This window comes from Bacillus rossius, chromosome 16 (genome assembly GCF_032445375.1).
Source record: "Bacillus rossius redtenbacheri isolate Brsri chromosome 16, Brsri_v3, whole genome shotgun sequence".
Lineage (NCBI taxonomy): Eukaryota > Metazoa > Arthropoda > Insecta > Phasmatodea > Bacillidae > Bacillus > Bacillus rossius.
In genome coordinates, this window is record NC_086343.1 from 1,393,244 (window position 1) to 1,413,264 (window position 20,021).

General features: G+C 40.6%; 2 protein-coding genes across 4 annotated transcripts; one reads left to right on the plus strand and one right to left on the minus strand.

The window, feature by feature from the left end:
• Nucleotides 1–142: 142 nt before the first annotated feature.
• LOC134540355 (glucose dehydrogenase [FAD, quinone]-like) lies at nucleotides 143–10,103 on the minus strand. 2 transcript variants are annotated; one of them, XM_063383029.1, is made up of 3 exons: nucleotides 9,821–10,103; nucleotides 6,454–6,666; nucleotides 143–2,374 (listed from the first exon to the last, which is right to left on the minus strand). In XM_063383029.1, exon 3 carries the CDS (start codon nucleotides 2,364–2,366, stop codon nucleotides 522–524), a length of 1,845 nt encoding a protein of 614 aa, XP_063239099.1. In that variant the 5' UTR covers nucleotides 2,367–2,374; nucleotides 6,454–6,666; nucleotides 9,821–10,103; the 3' UTR covers nucleotides 143–521. The 2 variants fall into 2 exon arrangements, with proteins under 2 accessions (XP_063239099.1, XP_063239100.1); XM_063383030.1 differs by having other exon boundaries at nucleotides 9,752–10,103.
• A 2,019-nt stretch (nucleotides 10,104–12,122) lies between these two features.
• Nucleotides 12,123–19,714, plus strand: LOC134540356 (methionine aminopeptidase 1D, mitochondrial). Of its 2 annotated transcripts, none has more exons than XM_063383032.1 (6): nucleotides 12,123–12,272; nucleotides 14,647–14,857; nucleotides 15,573–15,764; nucleotides 17,441–17,591; nucleotides 18,741–18,851; nucleotides 19,281–19,714. In XM_063383032.1, exons 1-6 carry the CDS (start codon nucleotides 12,160–12,162, stop codon nucleotides 19,502–19,504), a joined length of 1,002 nt encoding a protein of 333 aa, XP_063239102.1. In that variant the 5' UTR covers nucleotides 12,123–12,159; the 3' UTR covers nucleotides 19,505–19,714. The 2 variants fall into 2 exon arrangements, with proteins under 2 accessions (XP_063239102.1, XP_063239101.1); XM_063383031.1 differs by having other exon boundaries at nucleotides 12,132–12,314.
• The last annotated feature ends 307 nt before the right edge of the window (nucleotides 19,715–20,021 follow it).

The window sequence follows — 20,021 nt, forward strand, 5'->3', positions numbered from 1 at the left end:
AGCCTCTATTCATTACAGAAAATAATTATGGCGAAATTAAAAGCCTTAAACAAAATAGCAAGCATTTAAAACACTTAAAATACGATATTTCAGGTGATAAGTGGTTGTAACATAATGATTTGAAGTTTTGACGAGAAAAAAAAACAACGCTCTGATATTTACATTTTATTAAATAAATATGCATAAAGTCCGTAAAAATTCCGGACATGTTTGCTCACGCAGTGTCGATTCGAGATCATTCTCCATGAACCGACCCGAGTGTCGGCTCATCTCGAAGCTTCAAATTATTTCGTTCAGCTTTCAAAACACAATAGTGCAACTGCCCATAAGTCCTAACGACCTCAGACAGAACTGGCAAGTGAATGTGACCGGCAGCAACTGGTGAGATGCATCAACCAAGAGTACCTATCATTGACAGTCTGTGTGTCTACAGGAGTGATATTGTAATATTAAATTATGTTGATTTTTGTTTCCATTGAAAATTGAAAACCCCTAAACACTGAAGCTTACACATCATGGAATCAAGATTGTCTACGCCAGTCTTCTTTTATCATATCCGATGCTTTCTCGGCGATCATGTAGGTAGGAGCGTTGGTGTGGCAGTTCGGTATCACCGGCATGATGGAGGCGTCGACTACCCTCAGACCTGCTATGCCGTGCACTCGCAGGCGGGGGTCCACCACGGCCGTGGGGTCCGAGCCGGGCCCCATCTTGCAGGTGCCCGAGTGGTGGTAGATGGTGAAGGTCAGCTGGCGCGCCGCGCAGCCCCAGTACTCGTCCGACCCGAACTGAAACTGCGCGCAGCCGGGAATTGTGTTGTTGTGCAGCCTGGAACCAAACCTCTGCATAGCTTCCGTTCTGCTTAGTTCTATTGCCTTCTTCACACCAGCTACCATTATTTCTAAATCTTCCTTGGCAGTGTAGTAGTTAGCGTAGATCAAAGGTTTATGTTTAGGATTTTTATCTTTAAGCATTATTCGACCTCGGCTTTTGGGTCGTAATAGCATTGGCAGCACCATCCAAGTGTCTTCGTTTTCAATGTCTTTGTACACTTTATCGAATAAATCGTCACTAATTCCAAAATTCATTTTTAGAGTTGGGTCAGAGACTATGGACCCACCTTGGAAGAGGAGTTCCATGTCCGGGTAGCCGTCAGTCGCGTCTGGTGATTGCAGGTCGTAGAAAGCCAAGGCTTCGCAGCCACCGGGTATTGAAAATGGTCCTCTGTTATGTGCAAGATATTCCACATAATTGTCGGAATTACCTATCAAATCATACGTTCGCAAGGAAGTACCATTACATATGAATGTTAAGCCACCAAGAGCAATGTGATCCATGAGGTTGTAGCCTACTTTCAGATCTTTTATAACAGGTATTTTGAGACTTCTCAAATGCTCCCGTGGACCTATGCCAGACAGCATAAGAATCTGAGGGGAGTTAACGGCACCTGCAGATAAAATTACCTCTCTCTTAGCCATCACAGTGTACGTTCTACGCTTGTTCACAAACTCCACTCCGTAAGCAACTTTTGTTCTGGGGTCAATGAGGATTCTCGTTACATGTGACTGTTTCTTCACATGTAAATTCTTCCTGTGACGTATGGGGTGCAGGAAAGCCCGTGCCACACTCCAACGTGACCCATTCTTCATGTTGACCTGCAGATAAGAGAAACCAACTTGGGTCCTGCTGTTGTAGTCCACGACTCTAGATCCTGTCTCCAGGCCAGCCTGGATGAAGCCATCAGCTAGGGCTGTACGATAAGGAATGTTACTAACGGATAAGTAGCCTCCTTTGGAGTGATACTCCTCGTCCACTTCCATCCCCTCGATGTTGTTGTCCTCGGACTTGAGAAAGTAGGGCAGGACATCGTCGAAGCCCCAGCCGTCGTTGCCCATGCTGCGCCAGTTGTCGTAGTCGCGCCAGTTGCCTCGGGTGTAGATCATGTAGTTGAGGACACTGCAGCCGCCCATGACCTTGCCACGCGGCCAGTTGCACCGCCGGTTGGTGTGGCCTAGGCACGCCGTTTCTGAAGGCTCTGTCTTGTACTTCCAGTTGGCCTCGGAGAACTGCAGGTAGTTGGCGATGATGGGGATGTCCATGACGTAGTTCTCCTCGCGCCCCGCCTCTATGAGCAGCACGGTCCAGTCGGGGACCTCGGTGAGTCTGTTGGCGACCACGCAGCCCGCGCTGCCGGCGCCCACCACGATGAAGTCGTACTCTCGATATATGTTCGCCTCGTCTCGTGGTTCGTTGTTTGCTTGTGCGACACCTTCTTTGACAAGCTTCAACAGCGCTTCGCCAAACAATGATAACTGCGGAGTAGCCTGCTCTACCAGAGCCAGCACAAAAATTAACATCCGCATCATGTTCAAGTCTGAAACAAAATGAGACATGTCTATATTAAAATTAACTAATGTGGCTCGGTCATAACATTGCAAGGTTTTTTTTCTAAATGGTTTGCCCTGTTTATATTTACTTTACAAAACATATGCAAAAAAGTTGTTTTTATTTATTTCTAATAATGGAACTACATCTGGTCGTATCCAAACTAACAAAACACAGTTAGTGGATATTGGGGAAGGGATCAGCAATGGCCTGTGGCGAGGAACCATCCTAGCCTTATCCTGAAGTGAGTGTGGAGAGGCATTGTAAACATAAATCAAGATGGCTGGAGAGCGATACGAGCCGAGGTATTCCGGAATACTTGCAGTGATTTACTCCTGTTAACTCGGAGTGTTTTCATGTTAATCATTGTATCATAAGAATTATATTTTTTTCTGAGTTATTCTTATTTTATATATACTTCATTAAGACTTATATTTTCATGATGACATGGTGACCAGAGTGGGAGACATGTTTATCAACCTTACCATTTTATTATGAACATGGTCCGGCGGTTAGATTCCGACCCACCACACAGAATATTTTATAAAACTATAAAAACACCCGGAAACTAGCGCTCTCTAGTAGGAATGCCCCGAACTATTCTTTACGTCACTATCTGCTGGTGGTCGTCCAAGACGGCGACCTCCAGCAACCGCTGCGTTCCAGACCCCCGCCCACTCCCCACCCCTCATGCTCTGTCCCATGGTCCACTCCCCCCACTAATTAGCATATTGCCTCTACACTTCAGCGCCTGGCATTGAACCTACTATTTCCTACTACTCATACATATTACAATCTACAACATCAAATTACACTTTAATCATAGTTCCTTCCATTTTGAAGATTTCTATGAACTCATTTGGTGCTATTACTACAGATTGTTTGCTAATAACTTTTTTTCAAGATGGAAAACAGATATCTGGTGGCACAAATTAATGGCCAACCATAGGGTAGATACAATCAATCTGTTTAATACGGGGAGGCGACTTACTGTTGAACTACATGCATAACATTCCTAAAACTATTTGGTCTTATTGTGACCGCCACTACGCAACTTATTTACATTGGCACATTAACTTACTTACAATGTTCAAATCAACAACAACTCTAACTTCTTCGGAAATGAAGGTAATGTATTCTAATAATATCAACCAAACAAAACATAAACAATGACTTATCAATACCTAGACAAAAAACACAATGTTCGATTATTATAAAATTATACACATAAAACTACAATATTATGATACAATATAAGAAGCCCAATTTTTCATCTGTAGAATAATCATGCATGGAAATTTGCAAGGATTTGTTACATTTTGCAGCTGTACAACTGCTATGGATTTGTTACAATTTGCAGCTGTACAACTGCTATGGATTTGTCCCTTAGTGCTTACTAATCGTGCTGGTGTTGTCCTTTCTGACACTGTATGTGAACTTCACGGGGATATTTGAACATGATACAATACGACTTGAAGCCGAAGCTCATGAAATATAGTTATGCTATGCGGAACTAGCAGACAGAATGTATACATTATTTTTTGGAGCTGCCCCTTTGCAACTGGACAACTGATTTATTAGTTGCTGCCCCATACCAGGGAACAGTGGGCGGCATCCAGGTCGTGTGCCGGTGGTTAAGTAACGGATCTGACGCCAGTCTGACGGGTTGTGGGCGACTCGGTCTGTGGAGGACAGGGGATGTCCGGCCTTGCTGACCTCTGACCTCTGACCTCGGGCCTGTTCCGCGCTGTGAGGAAGCCCAGACCAGTGCTGCGGCTCTCAGCCTCGCATGCCCTTGCTGTCTCGAGTGCAAACAGTTTAATGAAGCGGACGCCATGAGATGTTGCTGCAGCACTCTTCTGCGCTATCTGCAGTGTTCAGCTGGCTTCACAACTAAACAACACACGACCTGTGCGAGATGGTTCACAACTGGAATATTACTGTTAATTTCAGCCAATGAATTTTCGCGATGTATCCGACATCCGTTGGTAGTGCTAGTAAATAAATATATTAACTAACAAATGATTTTTCCGTGACATCTGACCTGGAATTCGTGAACACAGTATTTCAACATAAGTATTAATTTGGGTTATGTAAAAAACTTAGTTTCCCATTCTACCCACAATTTTGTTTTGTTTTTTGTTATATTAATTGTTAGTGACGTTTTATAAGCAATAGCAATAATTAATTATTAAAGCAGGAATTTCACCTGAACATTCTAATTTTGTAATATAGGTATAAACAATATGATTGACATATATAAACAGTTCTCTAATCCCGCAAAATGGCATCTTACTCTGGTCTCGTTGGTTGTTGTGACATGCGTCCATGACAGAAATTAAAAACATTCATTTCCCTCTCATGCACACGACCTGTCATGCTCACGACCATCCTATGAGCTTTGTGAATGAGTCGGTTCAAAAACATGGCTGTAAAATATTGCCCACGCGACCTACAGTTACTGTTTTTTTTTTTTTTCAATTGTGAACCCAGCCTTACGTGGACTCTAATGATGTTGTGCGACAAATGTGGTTGCGACTCCGCCGGGTTTAGAACATGAATCACTTGAACGGGAGCCGAGTGACCTGACCACTCAACCAAAACCGAATGACCTGACTGCTCAAAAACAACTAAGTGACACGATCACTCAACCACAGCCCGGTGACCTGACCGCTCAACCACAGCCAAGTGATCTGGTCACAAAACCACAGCCGAGTGACATGACCACTCTACCACAGCCCAGTGACCTGACCGCTCAACCACAGCCGAGTGACATGACCACATAACCACAGCCAAGTGATCTGATCACAAAACCACAGCCAAGTGATATGATCACAAAACCACAGCCGAGTGACATGACCACTCTACCACAGCCCAGTGACCTGACCGCTCAACCACAGCCGAGTGACATGACCACATAACCACAGCCAAGTGATCTGATCACAAAACCACAGCCAAGTGATATGATCACAAAACCACAGCCGAGTGACATGACCACTCAACCTCAGCCGAGTGGCATGACCACTCAACCACAGCCGAGTGACATGACCACTCAACCTCATCCCGGTGACCTGACCGCTCAACCACAGCCAAGTGATCTGATCACAAAACAACAGCCGAGTGACCTTACTACTCAACCACAGCTGAGTGACCTGACCGCAGCTGAGTGATCTGACCAAATAACCACAGCCAAGTGACCTGACAGCTCAACAATAATCGAGTCAAATGACCATACAACCCAAGCCGAGTGAACTGATCACAAAACCACAGCCGAGTGACCTTACCACTTATCCACAACCGAGTGCACTGACCACACAATCAAAACCGAGTGCCCTGACCACTCAATCACAACCGAGTGACCTGACTACTCAACTACAGCCGAGTGATTTGACTACTAAACCACAATTGTTGTTTTAAACTTTAGTGTTTTTAATAATCAATTTGTTTAATAATTACTATTTCTTCTTCGAACGAGGTATGTATTCTTTTTTTTTTTTTTTAGTTTGAATGAAGTTTGCTGTTTATTTTATTTTTGCTTGAATAAAATGTGTTTGACTAACATTGGTTTCATCAAAAAACTATCATGTTACTTGTGAATCGCCACAAATCACACACGTCAGTCAAAAGCTCGTGATTTTTAAATATCAACCATGGGAACCAAACAAAAAAAAAAATTGACTGCTATTTATTCTATAGGTGTTTATCATTTAGATTATCAATTTTAGGGTTTCTTACCCATTGGATCTATCGGATCCCCTTCGTGTCTCTTCGTTGTCAGAGGTTTCTAGCTAGTAAATGGTATAACTTAATAAATGCAATTTCTTTCTGATTAGCATATGTTTTGCTTTGATACGAAATTTCAAATCATGTTAAAAATATAATGAAAATCTTATCCCTAAGAAAGAAACCGTAAGTGTTAAAGAAAACTGCCAAAGGAAATTCCTCTTGGCTTCGTGTAGTATCTTCACGGAGGTCGTAATAATTCCGACGGTGCTGTGATCTCAAAGACGCGGAAAGCGGCGAGAGCAGGATCGAGGCAGGTCACGCAACAAGCGCTGAAGGGCGTACCTGCACAGGTGCTCGGGCACCTCCGGTCGTCTCCGGCAGCACTCGGGGCTCCGCGCGGCCTCACTCGCGGGACTGCAGCAGGACAGTGCGACGGGCTGCCACGCGGCCGCCTGGTCGCCGATAAGGCCGCAGTACGTGTCCACGCACTCGCGACGGACCACAACAAACAGGCGCGTCATCGGGGAATGTGTTCCTCGTCCGGCCCGCCGGCATCTGCAACAACAGCGACTCGCAGTTACAACAAATCCCGTCTTCAACCGTTTTATTTTCGAATACAAATCTTAAGTAAACACAGTTGTAAAACAGCGGGTGGCACTTCTTCACAGATCCGTCCGTCACTGAAAAATTGATGACCATTCTGATGTGAGTTCTATCTCCGAATAGCAATTAAGAGACATTGCACGCACATGCGTGTGTTCTGGATTGTTTACCTACTGCTGGCATGAGTTGTGTTAAGAACATAGTCGAGAGTGAACAAATATGTTCCATTTATATGATATATAGTGTATGTATATGAAGTGGTCATTAACTTCATAAAGCTAATATATCTGCATTTCTAAAACGTATGTAACACAGAAAGTACACATACACATATACACTCACACCCAGCACTGTGTGTGACTCAATGACTGACGTATACTGATTCTAACCAACTTACGAATAATATATATTATGCTAGAAACCTGAGATTGTGCAAGCACGTAGCTCTCGGTCCGTAGCTGACAAAAACATTTTCTAAAAGTTGATCTTACTGGATTTTCTCTGTTCGAAGGTCCACTGTGTATAACGAACTATCGCAATACTGACTGAACCATTTTATCAGATTAGATTACGTCTTACATTTCGGTCCCATCCCTTTTTCTCATTTCTCCATCGGTTATACCTCAGGTACAGCCACATTTTTAGGTCCAGGGAAAATTTTGTACTGTTTCCATGCAATGTTTCGATTGAATTACACATTTAACGGTCAGTTGTTTTTCAAACTCGGTATGCCTATCAATGTTGATGAGATTTACAATTTTTCTCCTACGACTTTTTTTCGTATTTACATCTACCAATAACTTTCAAAAGGGTTAGAAACTTCGATTTTGTGTCAATTTTCACAGTCTAATTTTTTTTAAAAATAATAATTGTGTAGCAGCAAGAATCATAGCCTAATTTTTGCAAACAATTATTAAATTTATCGCACATATGCACTGTTTAAATTTGATTTTTTTTTTTTTTTGCGATTTTCATTCTTATTCTTTAACTGAACGTGGTTACTCTAGTCGGCCCACGCGCTGTCCAGGCGTGTATTCTCGGACCCGCAAAGACATGCAAATTGTCTTAACTTAAACTGTCTTATTGTGGTTTCATGTTATATTATTTTATTTTAAAGTCTTCCATTCGCTGTCTCAAAACTAAGTGACAGTGACAGTTGGACAGCGGTCAGCCACCGCTGTGGGCTTGGCTGACATTTGTCACGCAAACAAAATTAATTAATCCAAAAATAAATGCAAATCACTTTCTCAAACTTGTATGTTTTTTTAAATATTATTTTTAAAAAGTTTGCAAACTCTTTTTCTTCATTAAGGGTATTACCGTTTAACAAAAAGAAATTTTAATTTGTTTTAACACTGAGCATGTTACAGCATACACCCACAGAACTATATTAGAAATAGGAACGTAATGTGACGTCAATACAATTACTTCAAAAATTATCTTCTAAAACTTTCATGTTGATTTGTAGTTGTTTCAATGATTTTAGTGCGTGTTAGATAGATTACCTATTGTGAACGTTACCATGGTGCGACTTCCGGGAAATTTTATATATTTTTTCGTTTCAAGGTACATAGACCAAAAAACCATCGTCAACTCAAAAGATTATATAAATAAATATATATATCACAATTTTATGGGCACGATAACTACGCTAATTTTGCACAAATCACTTCCAAACTGTTGCATTAAAAATATATAGTAAAGTGGAATCTCAATCGAGTTCGTTAATGGGCAAAATTCCACCGAAGGGGTAGAAATAGAGAAGGTTTTTATGGAAAATAGAAGAATTGCTATAACTACCATGATTATAGATACAAATATTGCATCCATTTGAACGTATTATAAAACGTAGGTGTATACCAAAAACTTCTGACTAAATACATTCTTGATACGACGAACAATGATGCAAGGATGATTTCCGTACCTTGTGCATTATTACATCCGTTCTTATTTAATGTAAAATATTATATTATTATCTGCAACTTTCATTCGAAATATTTTTTATAATACCAACTATTATAGAATGGGATGGAAAAATGAAGGGCTGAAAGACAAAAAAATCATAACTCCCTTAGTAGGCACACTTGAATCCGTTCCGTTTGTCTGTAAATCGTGTCATTTTTGTCTGTTTTGTCTAATACTTTGAACTGAAACAATTCTCGATAAAATAAACATTGCAGCAAGTGGGTGAACAAAAAAACATGGGAAGAATTTTAAAAACAAATTATTATTTTCGTATTACTTAAAAATGTTATCTTCATCTTTCGACCGAAATAATTTGTTGTACGGCCAACACTTTTAGCAAGGGGTGGAAACACACAAAGAATGGACAATAAAATTCATAACTCCCTTAGAAGGCACACTATTAAATATGGTCAAACTGTTTGTAAACCTAAACAATATAAGTTAGCCTAATCAATAATATTTTTTTATACAATAACCAACCGTGTTGAATTAGCTCATTAAGGTTAATAGATGGTTTGTAGGAAGTATTTAACGACTGATTTCTGTCATTTCAGCAAAAAATAAATACACAAACATATACTTAGTGTTATGTCTTTTAAAATGTTCCAGAGGTTAATATTTTAGAATAGAAAATATATAGTAGTAACTGTTTAGTGGATTTTACCAAGCTGGGCAGTATTTTAATATAATTCCTTATCGAAAATCAAGTCTCATCCGGGATCTATTGGATCGCTACATTTAGTTTGAAAAATAATTCAAAATAGCACCCCATTCGTAATGCTTTAGAGAACCAACCAAATGTTAAATATTATTTTTATTGCCATGTTCGACCCAACACAAATTTCCTGGCTAATAAATTTATAAAAGCTATTATGTTTATTTATGACTATTAAAATGTACAAAATTTATTGCAGCCTACATCAGTGTCTGCAAACAGCACAACCTCGGCTCGTACCTGCATGCATGCACATTAGACTTTCAACCTGTCAGATTTCCATTGTGCATTATTTCATTGCATTTCTAATACATACCGGTACTAAAATTTCACCCTCAACACGCTAAAGATTATTACCTTATAACGATAATACCGTCTTATTAAACATTATTATAGTTAGTTTTTAAAAATAGGGGAAATTGTTACCGTTTTTCCCTCAAATGAATACTTTTCATATGTTTATCACGCTCGGCATTGTTTTAAAGCATTCTACGTTATGGTGTCTTAGTTTCATATTATAAGTTCATTTTGCCATATGAGAACACATGAATAGGCTCGTTACCGAAGTTACATGTTTACGCATCATTAGCGAGTTCTGAAAAACTCGCTCACTATTTTATTTATTCACTTTATAAAGATATTTAATTGTATTTATTATTCTCTTCTCCTCGTTCCACGATCATTCAAAAACTCTCATCATTTGGTTTTTGTTTTTTCACGGTTATATTTTTTGATTTCACTGTTGCCAATATCATAAAAAATATTCCGTTCCGTAATTCAATTTTATATCATTGCCAACATCAAGGACGTCAAAGATTTCTCTTACTTTAATCAAATATTGTAGTAGGACAATATAGGAAAATCATCCAAAAAAAAAAAAAGACACGTTATACAGCGCATTCTAGCGGTATTGCCTGATCCTACCGCGTTAGCCCATTTTCGATAAGGGCATTTTTTTAGCAATTTTGAATGCACGTTTTTTTCTCAGTTTTTAGCTGTTGTAATTATTTTGTATGGCTTGAAAAGTTCGTGCAACGTTTGGTTGAAATGTTGCTAACTGCTCGGAGTCTTTTTTAAAGTTAAATTTCTTTAGGTGCTTTGATATCGACATCGTCTGAGTGTGATTGCATTAACCTATTTTACATTCTCTTACATGAAATTCGGGGGGACATATCAACCGTATCGGCGCGATGAAGGACTGGATAATTTCTGTAACCGACTTCAGTCAACCTGAAGCTCTATCCACTCCTGAGTGTGGGTCCGATCCACCAGCTCGTGACAAAAATACTAAATTAATAAAGTTACAGTTACCGAATACAAACATATTTTAATGTTTATTTTAAAGGTTATATTTATTTATAGGCATACAAATAACTTTCCCTTCCTTAATTTAGTTTAGGTAGGCTGGCAACCTGGCAGGACACTGTGAAAGTCTCCCCCAAAGCAACCAGTGCCACCAAATGGAAATACAGACAGCAATGTCCAAGTTCCCAAACCCCCGCATGGTAAACTCTTTTCTACTCTGTTCAGCTCTTCTTCCAGATCCATCCTTCTGTTTCCCTTAACCAACTTGCACGCATAATACATGATTTTTGCACTCCGCATGTAAGAGCCCAATATTTTCCCTATGTTTATGCAGGTTTTTCCTGGGCCCAAATTATATAGTTTTAGTCTAGAATAGTCAGTGAGGGGAGTTGGTCATAGCTCCAATCGCTGCCATGGCTGGCCAATCCCCTCCTAGCACATGATGCATGCTACCTCTCCTGCATATAAGCTTCGGCCTGTGACACACTTAGAGTCTTCCCTACCCAAACCCCTCCCGCACACTTATAGCTTTAAGATAGGTTAGAGCGAAAAAAACCCGCGTATCGATGTGCCAAATAAATCTCTGTGATAGCAAAAATAATCTGGAATACATTTTATATATACTTTAACAGTCACACAAAAAAATAGTAGCAATTTATAAATACTTTAAAATTTTTGGAATACAGGTACAATAGGCATATAATATTCACTGTCTTCATTGTATTCCTAAAAATCACCTCCTGTTACCTAAAAATCCCCCCCCCCCCCCAACCCCCTCAAAAGGCCAAAAAAAAAAAAAAATTTTTGGTACTTCTTGGTGAAATGTTGTACTACTGAAGTTTAAAATAAAAGTAGAAAGTTACCATGTACATCTAAATGTCGAGAAAAAAAAAGTGTGTATGACCTTTATTGAAACAAATTTAAATTTAATTATTAACAGCGAGAAAAAATCTGTGCCTAGATCGCCCATTGTAATACAAGGAAATTGGAATTTCGCGGGCGTTCTTCAGGTTGAGCTGCTATGATTGCTAAGTCGGGTGTCACCAGCGTTCGCAATGTTAAAAGGCCTGAGTTTACTATAATGTCCTATTACAATATTTGCTTTAATTCCAACCAATAGTTAGTTCGGTATCGTATCGTATTTTGATCATGACCCGAATTGTCCAAAGCACGATTTGCTTTATTAATTGTGACTTGATAAAATAAGTGATTCGATATCTAGAAAATCACAATATGCTTAACAGTTTAAATAACACTGAAGCAAAAGATTTGTTCTCATGATTCTTCCTCGAGAGGAGTAATAAGTGTGTGACCCAATGACTTGAGAACATCTGGATATGACATGTAAAACAATAACCCTCAATATGATTTAGGCAAGTAAAACGCAAAAGAGCATCCTGATCATAATCAAAAAAGTGGAAGCAAATAAAACAACCCGAGTAGTAGGTAGTTCATTAAATATGTTAGTTAATTATATTTGTAAGAAATATTTTTTGAAATGTGACCAAAACACTTTACGCATTCATAAAAGATTGCGTTCCTTAGATAAAATCTGGAAGACCCCTTGGAAAAAGTACGTACGTCATTCCCAGACTCATTGTCCACAAATTTGTGGGTGAGTCGGAGAGCTTTTGACAAGAACTAAACAAGATTTTAGTAAAACTTTTCTGATAGTTCTGTATGCAAGCTAGTTCACTTACACCGACAGGATAACTAAAAAAATAAAAGCGGTGAACCAGTTACGAGCAGACTCAAGGTGTGTAAAATGAGAGAATGTTGGCTGAGGAGCTTACTGATATAGTGTGGGGCGGGAGGGAGAGATCAGCAGACTGAGGAGGCTAAATGACACCTTGGTGGTGTGGAAAAACACGGGGGTGGGTGGGGGGGGGGAAGAGGTTAAAAGCAACAGTTAGGAATGAAGGGTAGGTATAAGATATCGAAGTAAGGAGTAGAAGTAGCAAGAAAGTGGAGGGGGTAACGAGGACTGCATCACTGCACGGGTTACGTAATGTAACCCATGAACTTTAATTTCTCAGAAACCAGTTGGAATTTAGAAATGCTGGTTACAGATTCTTTAGTGTTTGAATAATCATTTTCTGAATTTTATTATTTCACTTACAGAAAAGCTGCAAAAGAAAATTATGAAAGAAAGTATCGAAGTTGTGGACCCGAGGATGGCACCGCCTTGGCAAGGGGGTGGGGGGGGGGGGGCGACCTAGACTTGCCAGGAGGGAGGGGAGCTCACCCTGAGGGGTAGTGGTAGGGGAAGGGGAAGAATGGAACTCTGCTAGATGTGGTGCTGGTGAGACTAGTGGAGGTGGTTGGTTGTAAGCAGTATGGTGATGAAGGGAATCAGTGACCACAGAGATTGAAAGGTGGCAGCGGGCGTAAAAGGAAAGGTGAGGTGAGAGAAAGGGGTGAAAGCATGTGGTAGAGTGGCTACAGCAGGGTTGGAGGCATATTTGATGGCAGAATATCGTAGATGGGTAGAGATGGAGGAACTAAACGATGAATGGGTGGCCCTTGGAAGCATGGTGGGGCAGATTGTGAAGCATTTTGTGCCTGGAAAGAGAATTGGAAAAGGGGTGACCCTTCGTACTGCACCATGTTGGGTCCGAACCCCGATCCCAACACACTAAACAATCTTGCCTGGGCTTAACTGAAGTCACACAAAGGAATCCTAAGCTTGGTTAGGAAAACAAGGAGTATATGGTGGAGTAGATACGAATCAAATATGTGTGTTCACTCATAGATTCTTACAGACTGCGTTATTACAAATTATATTAAAGCTAAAAAAGCTTGCAAAAAATAAGTAGCAATTAACAAGAACTCAAAAAGTAGCAAAGTCTCAGGTACTTATGTTCAAGCATACCATAGTACAAGAATTTAAAGTTCAAAATTTATGCTTATTTTGGCAATACAAAAAAAAATAGAATATATATGCAGCAAGTGCTGAGTACTGAAAACATGTTGACACAAACATTAAAGAGGGTGCAATAGATAGTAGTTCACTGTCCATCGAACACTTACATTAGGTGTTGAACAAACTTTTAAAGTTTTCAGGGACAAAATAAGAGCTAGGTTCCACAACTGAGACATGTCTCCAGAGCTATAAACCATTTAATTATATGTCAAATTGTTACATGCCAATGATCACAATGGTTAGTGCAGAAACATGAACAAAATGATGTTAAACACTTTCATAAAAAACATAATAGCCTTTCAACATACGAGGCCAGAAACTGGAAAGTTAAACAAGAATGCATTGAACCGTATGAATAAATATAAAATTCTAAATGAGCAAATTGCAAGCAAGTATTTGACAGCGTGAGCTGCCCAGGGTAAATAATGTCGCTGGTACAACTTCATCATTACCAGCAAGGAGCCTGCAAGCTGTTTGCCTCGAGGCAAGAGACTTAAACAATGTTAGGCCGTAGCATAGGAAATAATTCTAAATGTTGAACTAGTGCTTCCAAGGAGTGGGCGGAAGCAAAACATCAGACACTAAACAAGCAATGAACAATTAAATTAAACCAAGGCCTAAAAAGAGCGATTTCAAAGAAAAGGAAAACAAACTATTCAGTTCACATTAGGTATTTATTTTACTTAAAATTGAAAATTCATATTAGTTATGCAGAAGCTGCAACTATTTACAAATGGCACCAATGTACACAGGACATTCAGATAAAACAATAAACAATAATACAGGTATGTTGGTGCTTGTAAGAGAATTTGCTTAATATTAAGTATTACAAATTTTAAAAAAAAAATTCAGAAAAAATTAAGAGGACTTATTTAAAAAAGGTTATAAATTGAGAAGCTCAATTCGTATTGAATATCTGCTGTGTGGTAATAACATTTTTTAAGCCGAAAGTAAAACACACCTTGTTTCAGTTTATTTTACTAAGCTCCTGCAGTAATCTAGGAAATAACTTCCTGCCCTGCAGGCGGGGGTTCGGGGACTACGAGGTGGTGCGGCCGGGACGGGTGAGCGCGGCCCGCCCCGTGCCAGCGCACATCCCGCGCCCGCCCTACGTGCACGGCACGGAGCCGGAGCAGCGCGAGGCGGAGGTGAAGACGGAGCAGCAGGTGGCAGGCATGCGCGCCAGCTGTCGCCTGGCGCGGCTCGTGCTGGACGCAGCCGGCCGCTCCCTGCAGGTACCGTCCCGCGCCAGAGTTCCCAGCGATCACCATCACACCTACCACTATTCAGGCTAAATACTTGAAGATAACTATTGACGTTATTAATAAAGTAAATTTAACATTCAACACTGATAACCTCATAAGTTTTATAGGTTTTTACCTTCATACATATCCTATTATACCATTCTCCATTATATTGTAATTTTATAAATAAAATAAAATGTGCTGATTCTAGAAACTTTGTTTTGTGAAATAAACATTTGAAGTAGATATTGAATGTTCCGACACCATAGTTAACAATTTTATTTCTTGTGCATTTTTTATTTTATTTTTGACCCTTGAGACTTATATATTTGGATTCGATGGTATATCCAAAGCTCTCTGGGATTCGGAGTTGAGAATATTGGTATTTGGCCCTATTGCTAATTCTAGTAAATCATTTAACTTGAAGGCTGATTTCACATATGTAAACATTTCAATAATATTTTCCAGCTGTAGTGTAGTAATAATATGGAAACTATACAGTTTCTCATCAATGTTACATATTTTCGTCCCACGACCAGCCACAGACAAACTAAACTGCTGACTACCGGTGTCCCTGGGCAGTTCAGGGTTACCGAAGCACACATGCACTTCAGACGTGACAGTTGTGGAACGTGTCAGCGGAGGAGGAAGACTGGCCCAGGCTGGGACCCGGAAGCACGGAAGCACGGAAGCACGGGTGTTGCAGGCCGGGCGCACCACGGACGAGGTGGATGCACTGGTGCACACACTCATCGTGCAGCACGGAGCGTACCCCTCGCCCCTGGGCTACCACGGCTTCCCCAAGTCCGTGTGCACGTCCGTCAACAACGTGGCGTGCCACGGCATCCCGGACGACCGGCCCCTGCGCGACGGTGACCTGGTCAATGTGGACGTCACGGTTGGTACCCCTGGCAGGTGCCCTCGTGATAACATCTCTGAGTGAATTAAATAAATGATGCTCTATTTTCCACAGAAACTATTTAACAATTCTTTTCTTTTTTTTGTTAAGAGTCTGGTCAGAAATACTAATTTTACTAAGTTTTTATCAACTCACTTTCTTGTTTGTGTGTTTGTTTGTCTCTGTTTGGTACTAATTCTGCATTCGATTTTAAACTAACTTCTCGATGAGCTAGACTTGAAATGAACTGAATGAGAATGCACAAGTCTGAAAAGGAGAAAATAATTATTTTAATGAAATTTGGTTTATTATATTGACATGGCCTTAAAAATTAGATATACTTAATTTAGTAGTATGAAAAACCCAAGTTTTTTTTCTTTTTAAACATTTATTAATAAGATTAATATCTAGACATTAGGGACAGATGTGGCACAGGAGACAGTAGCGATGAGGAAACACGCCATTGCTGGAAACAGTTTACAAAGCCACCGCGAGCGGGGGTCCAGGACAACAAATATGTTTGCCACGAGTGACTCTCAGCATGTGACCTTAAAAAGAGCTGAAGAGACGGATTAAGCAAGGCAGGGAACCATAGAGAGGAAGGAGTAATGACGGAGGAGGTGACAGAGACAGCTGAGAAAGGGAGGGACTACTGACAGCGAATCAGCGACGAAGAATATTTGAAATAGACTCACGGGAAGGATTCGCGCTGTTATGATTAACAAACTGCAACTCGGTCAGGGAAGGCTTCTTATGCCAAGAAATCGGTGCGTAAGCTTAGTCAGTGGGAATCCACGCAACACCGCCACCAGGGCGACGAACGGTGAGTGACCGTGTCATAATGGTTCAACGATACACATTTAAGATTTCAGCTCTAGGCCAATGTAGGAAAACTAAACTAAAGTTGATAGAAAAGACTCCCTCTCCTCAAGAAAAACTTCTCAACCAGTTAGAACTTTAAAGCACTTCTTTTTAAACTAAGCTAGAGTAACTTGAGGAATTGTGTAAGTTCGGTAAATGAGTTACCTACAAAGGATTGAAACGTAATTTAAAGCCATTAGCTAATTGAGAAAATTAACACTTAAGATTTCACGAGCGAAAAAGTATAAACTAAAGATGGTAGTACTGTAAACGTACAGACACAACACGATCCGTGAAACAAATAAGGGTAAGAATGCTGAGACAGAAATGGCCGACAGCATGACATGTCAATTTAACTCATTATCCCTGCTAGGTTCAACTATGGTTGTTTCATCAACTGTGGTTGTTTTAACAAATATTTTTATAAGGTTTAATGATTATAAAGTAAATTGTCGTTAAAAGTTATGTAACCAGTTCAGATGTCATTGACAAATGAATAAAAATGGTTCGTTGTTTTTGGGCAGCAATCCAATTCGTGTTTGAAGTGTTAACGTCTTTGTCCGAATTTTAAATGGGACTTATTAGAAGGGAATTATTTAAATAATTTTGTAACTAAAGCTAGTAATATATTTTACTTAAAAATTTATCAGGGAGATTTCCTTGGTAATTTTTTTTGCAGATTAGTACTGCAATAAAATTTTAAAAATTAAATGTACTGTTCATATTGGAATCAGAGCAGACTGCCCAGCACATATAACAATGACTTGTGACCCTAGTGCGCAACACCTTGGCCGCGGGCTTGGGGCCGTGTGTAGGTGTTCCTGCACGGCTTCCACGGAGACTGCTCAGAGACGTTCCTGGTGGGACGTGTGGACGAGCAGGGCCGCCACCTGGCACGCACCACGCGCGAGTGTCTGCGCCGTGCCATAGCGCTGTGCCGCCCAGGCCGCCTGTTCTGTGCCCTCGGTGAGCCGGTGTGGTCCGCGCCAACACCGTTGCTTGTGCCCACACGGTGCAGGCTGCACGGACACTGGGTCCTGAGACTTTTCCTTACCATTCAATTACACTATGATGCACTTAATTTGTAACAGGCTGGAGGTTAGTTCAGTAAGAAAAACACTGAATATGGTTGTTTTGTGTGACTAACTTGGAAAGCATTATTTCTCAAAAAGACACTCTCTAAGAGGCGCTCACGTATGTGTGTTTGTGTTTTGCGCTTCGTGACAGCGCACAAGAGTTGACTTTTGGCATTTACTGTACAGTACAGTGACTGCTGAGGTTTTCCCAAACAACTTGATCTGGCAGTTAAAAAGTAAAAACCGATCATCTGCCAGCAGTTACACAGTAACAGTGATGTTTCTTTAGAATCATAGAATTTTAGGTTGAAGAAGTAAGAGGTAAACATGTTTTTTTTTTCTTGTTAAATCTGTTAACCTTTTATTATTTTTTTTCTCTACAATTTAAAGCCAGTGCGTTAAAAAAATATATATATATATATAAATCTACCATCTTCCGTCAGCGGATTACCGGGTAGGTTTACTGTTGCCTTACGATATTGTTACTTTACGAAGAAACTAATTATGTCCATAAAGTACAATAATGACAAAACATCATAGCTAAGTGAAAAAAAAAACTCTATGTGCTTTTTAAAAACAACAAAACTTGATATATGTACAGTGCACAAGTTTTCTTGACAAAACAATTTAAATTCAGTGCAGTCGAGATCATATTAATTAAAGAATATTCCACTCCTCATTTTAATATTTCTGAAATATTAGAGTTTGCTTGTCAACATGCAGCTGGAGTATATCTGCTTCTTCCGTGACTGCACAGTCTCGCTTCACTTCATTCCCAGTTGCGGTAGTCATTTCCGAGCATGTGGTTTAAAAAGTACGTTGTTTTCCCAACAGTAACTAAGTATTGGGAAAGTAACAGAATCGGCCACTCTGTTCTAATGAATCTAATGAACCATTGCCATTGCACAAGTTCTTTCCTATGTAGAATTTCCTGAAATTTTTATTTGTGCATGTATTCTGTTACGTGTGGAACTTGTCGCCACGATCTGCCCGAGGACTGTCGTGCTGTCGTGCAGTCATGCTGTGCGTCGTGTCGTAGGCGAGGAGATAGAGGACACCGCGCGCGCGGCCGGACTCACGGTGGTGCCCGCCTTCGCAGGCCACGGCATCGGCACGTACTTCCACGGTCCCCCGGACATCTACCACTGCTGTGAGTCGCTGCTCTCTCCCGCCCGCTGCGTGCTTTCGCATTTCATTTCCCACACGCGACTAGCTCGAGCCTTGGTTTGCAATATTCTCTCTTGCAAGATGATGTCGTAGAGCAGTAGTGGATCCAGAGGGGGGGCTAAGGGGCTCAAGCCCCCTCCAAAAGCATCTGGGTCCACTATTGTTTTAGTGTTTGCCTTGATAAAGACTAGCCTCAGCTGGATCAAGCCCCTCCGAAACCAAAATCCTGGATCCGCCACTGTCGTAGAGCATGTTTCAGACGACTTTATTATGTAAGGAAAATTTTAAATGAGAATTTTGGGAATACATTATATTGTATTTCATCAGGGATATCATTTGGTAATATTACATTTTTACGTGTAGAGTGACACAACTGTAGGATGTACTGAATGCCCCGTGGACTGTGTGCCAGACAACAGCTACGAGGGCCGCATGGCCGCGGGCATGACCTTCACCATCGAGCCGGTGCTGGCCCAGGGGGCGCCCCAGGTGGAGGTACTGGAGGACGGCTGGACCGCGGTGATGCTGGACGGCGCTCGTGCCGCGCAGAGCGAGCACACCGTGCTGGTCACGTCCTCCAGGGCGGAGGTGCTCACCGCCCTCGGGCCCACGGGCCTCGGCCGACCACTGCCCTGACCACAGCTCGCCAGTGTCCCCTCGGGGTGCAGTCTGCGGTCTCTTCCCGGGGTCGTCGTTCCTCGTGATATGAACTCAAGTGTTCCAAAACTAAATAATTTAATTTTTGTACATTAATAATTTGTGTTCCTGAATGTGAAAACCAGACAGATTTGGTGAGACAGGTTGGTCGTTAGCTATTTAAATAAAAATGTGAAAGTATAACAACTATTGTGTGGGAGTTTGTTAATTTTTTTTTTACCTTAAAGAAAATGGCATCACTTTACATAGTAAAATCTTGTTAAGTTTTTATACCCAGGAACTTCGAAATTTAAGACTTATTGGCTGAAAAAGCTTAATATGGTAATGATTCAAATTAAAAATTTGTGTGTGCATATGTATTAATTTATAATTCCTTTTAAAAGTATATTAGGGGTGTGTGGGAATAGGTTTTTGTACTGCGGGAAATTTTCGGGAAAAGTAAATTATTCCCGCGGGAAAGGGGACGGGATTGGGGAAAATTAAAAAAAAAAAAATT

Coding starts and splice junctions, on each gene's coding strand:
- LOC134540356 (XM_063383031.1), top strand. CDS start 12,160: ATGTTAGTTAATTATATTTGTAAGAAATATTTTTTGAAATGTGACCAA. Junction 12,315..14,646: donor CATTGTCCACAAATTTGTGG/GTGAGTCGGAGA, acceptor CCTGCCCTGCAG/GCGGGGGTTCGGGGACTACG. Junction 15,765..17,440: donor TGGTCAATGTGGACGTCACG/GTTGGTACCCCT, acceptor GGCCGTGTGTAG/GTGTTCCTGCACGGCTTCCA.
- LOC134540355 (XM_063383029.1), bottom strand. CDS start 2,366: ATGATGCGGATGTTAATTTTTGTGCTGGCTCTGGTAGAGCAGGCTACT.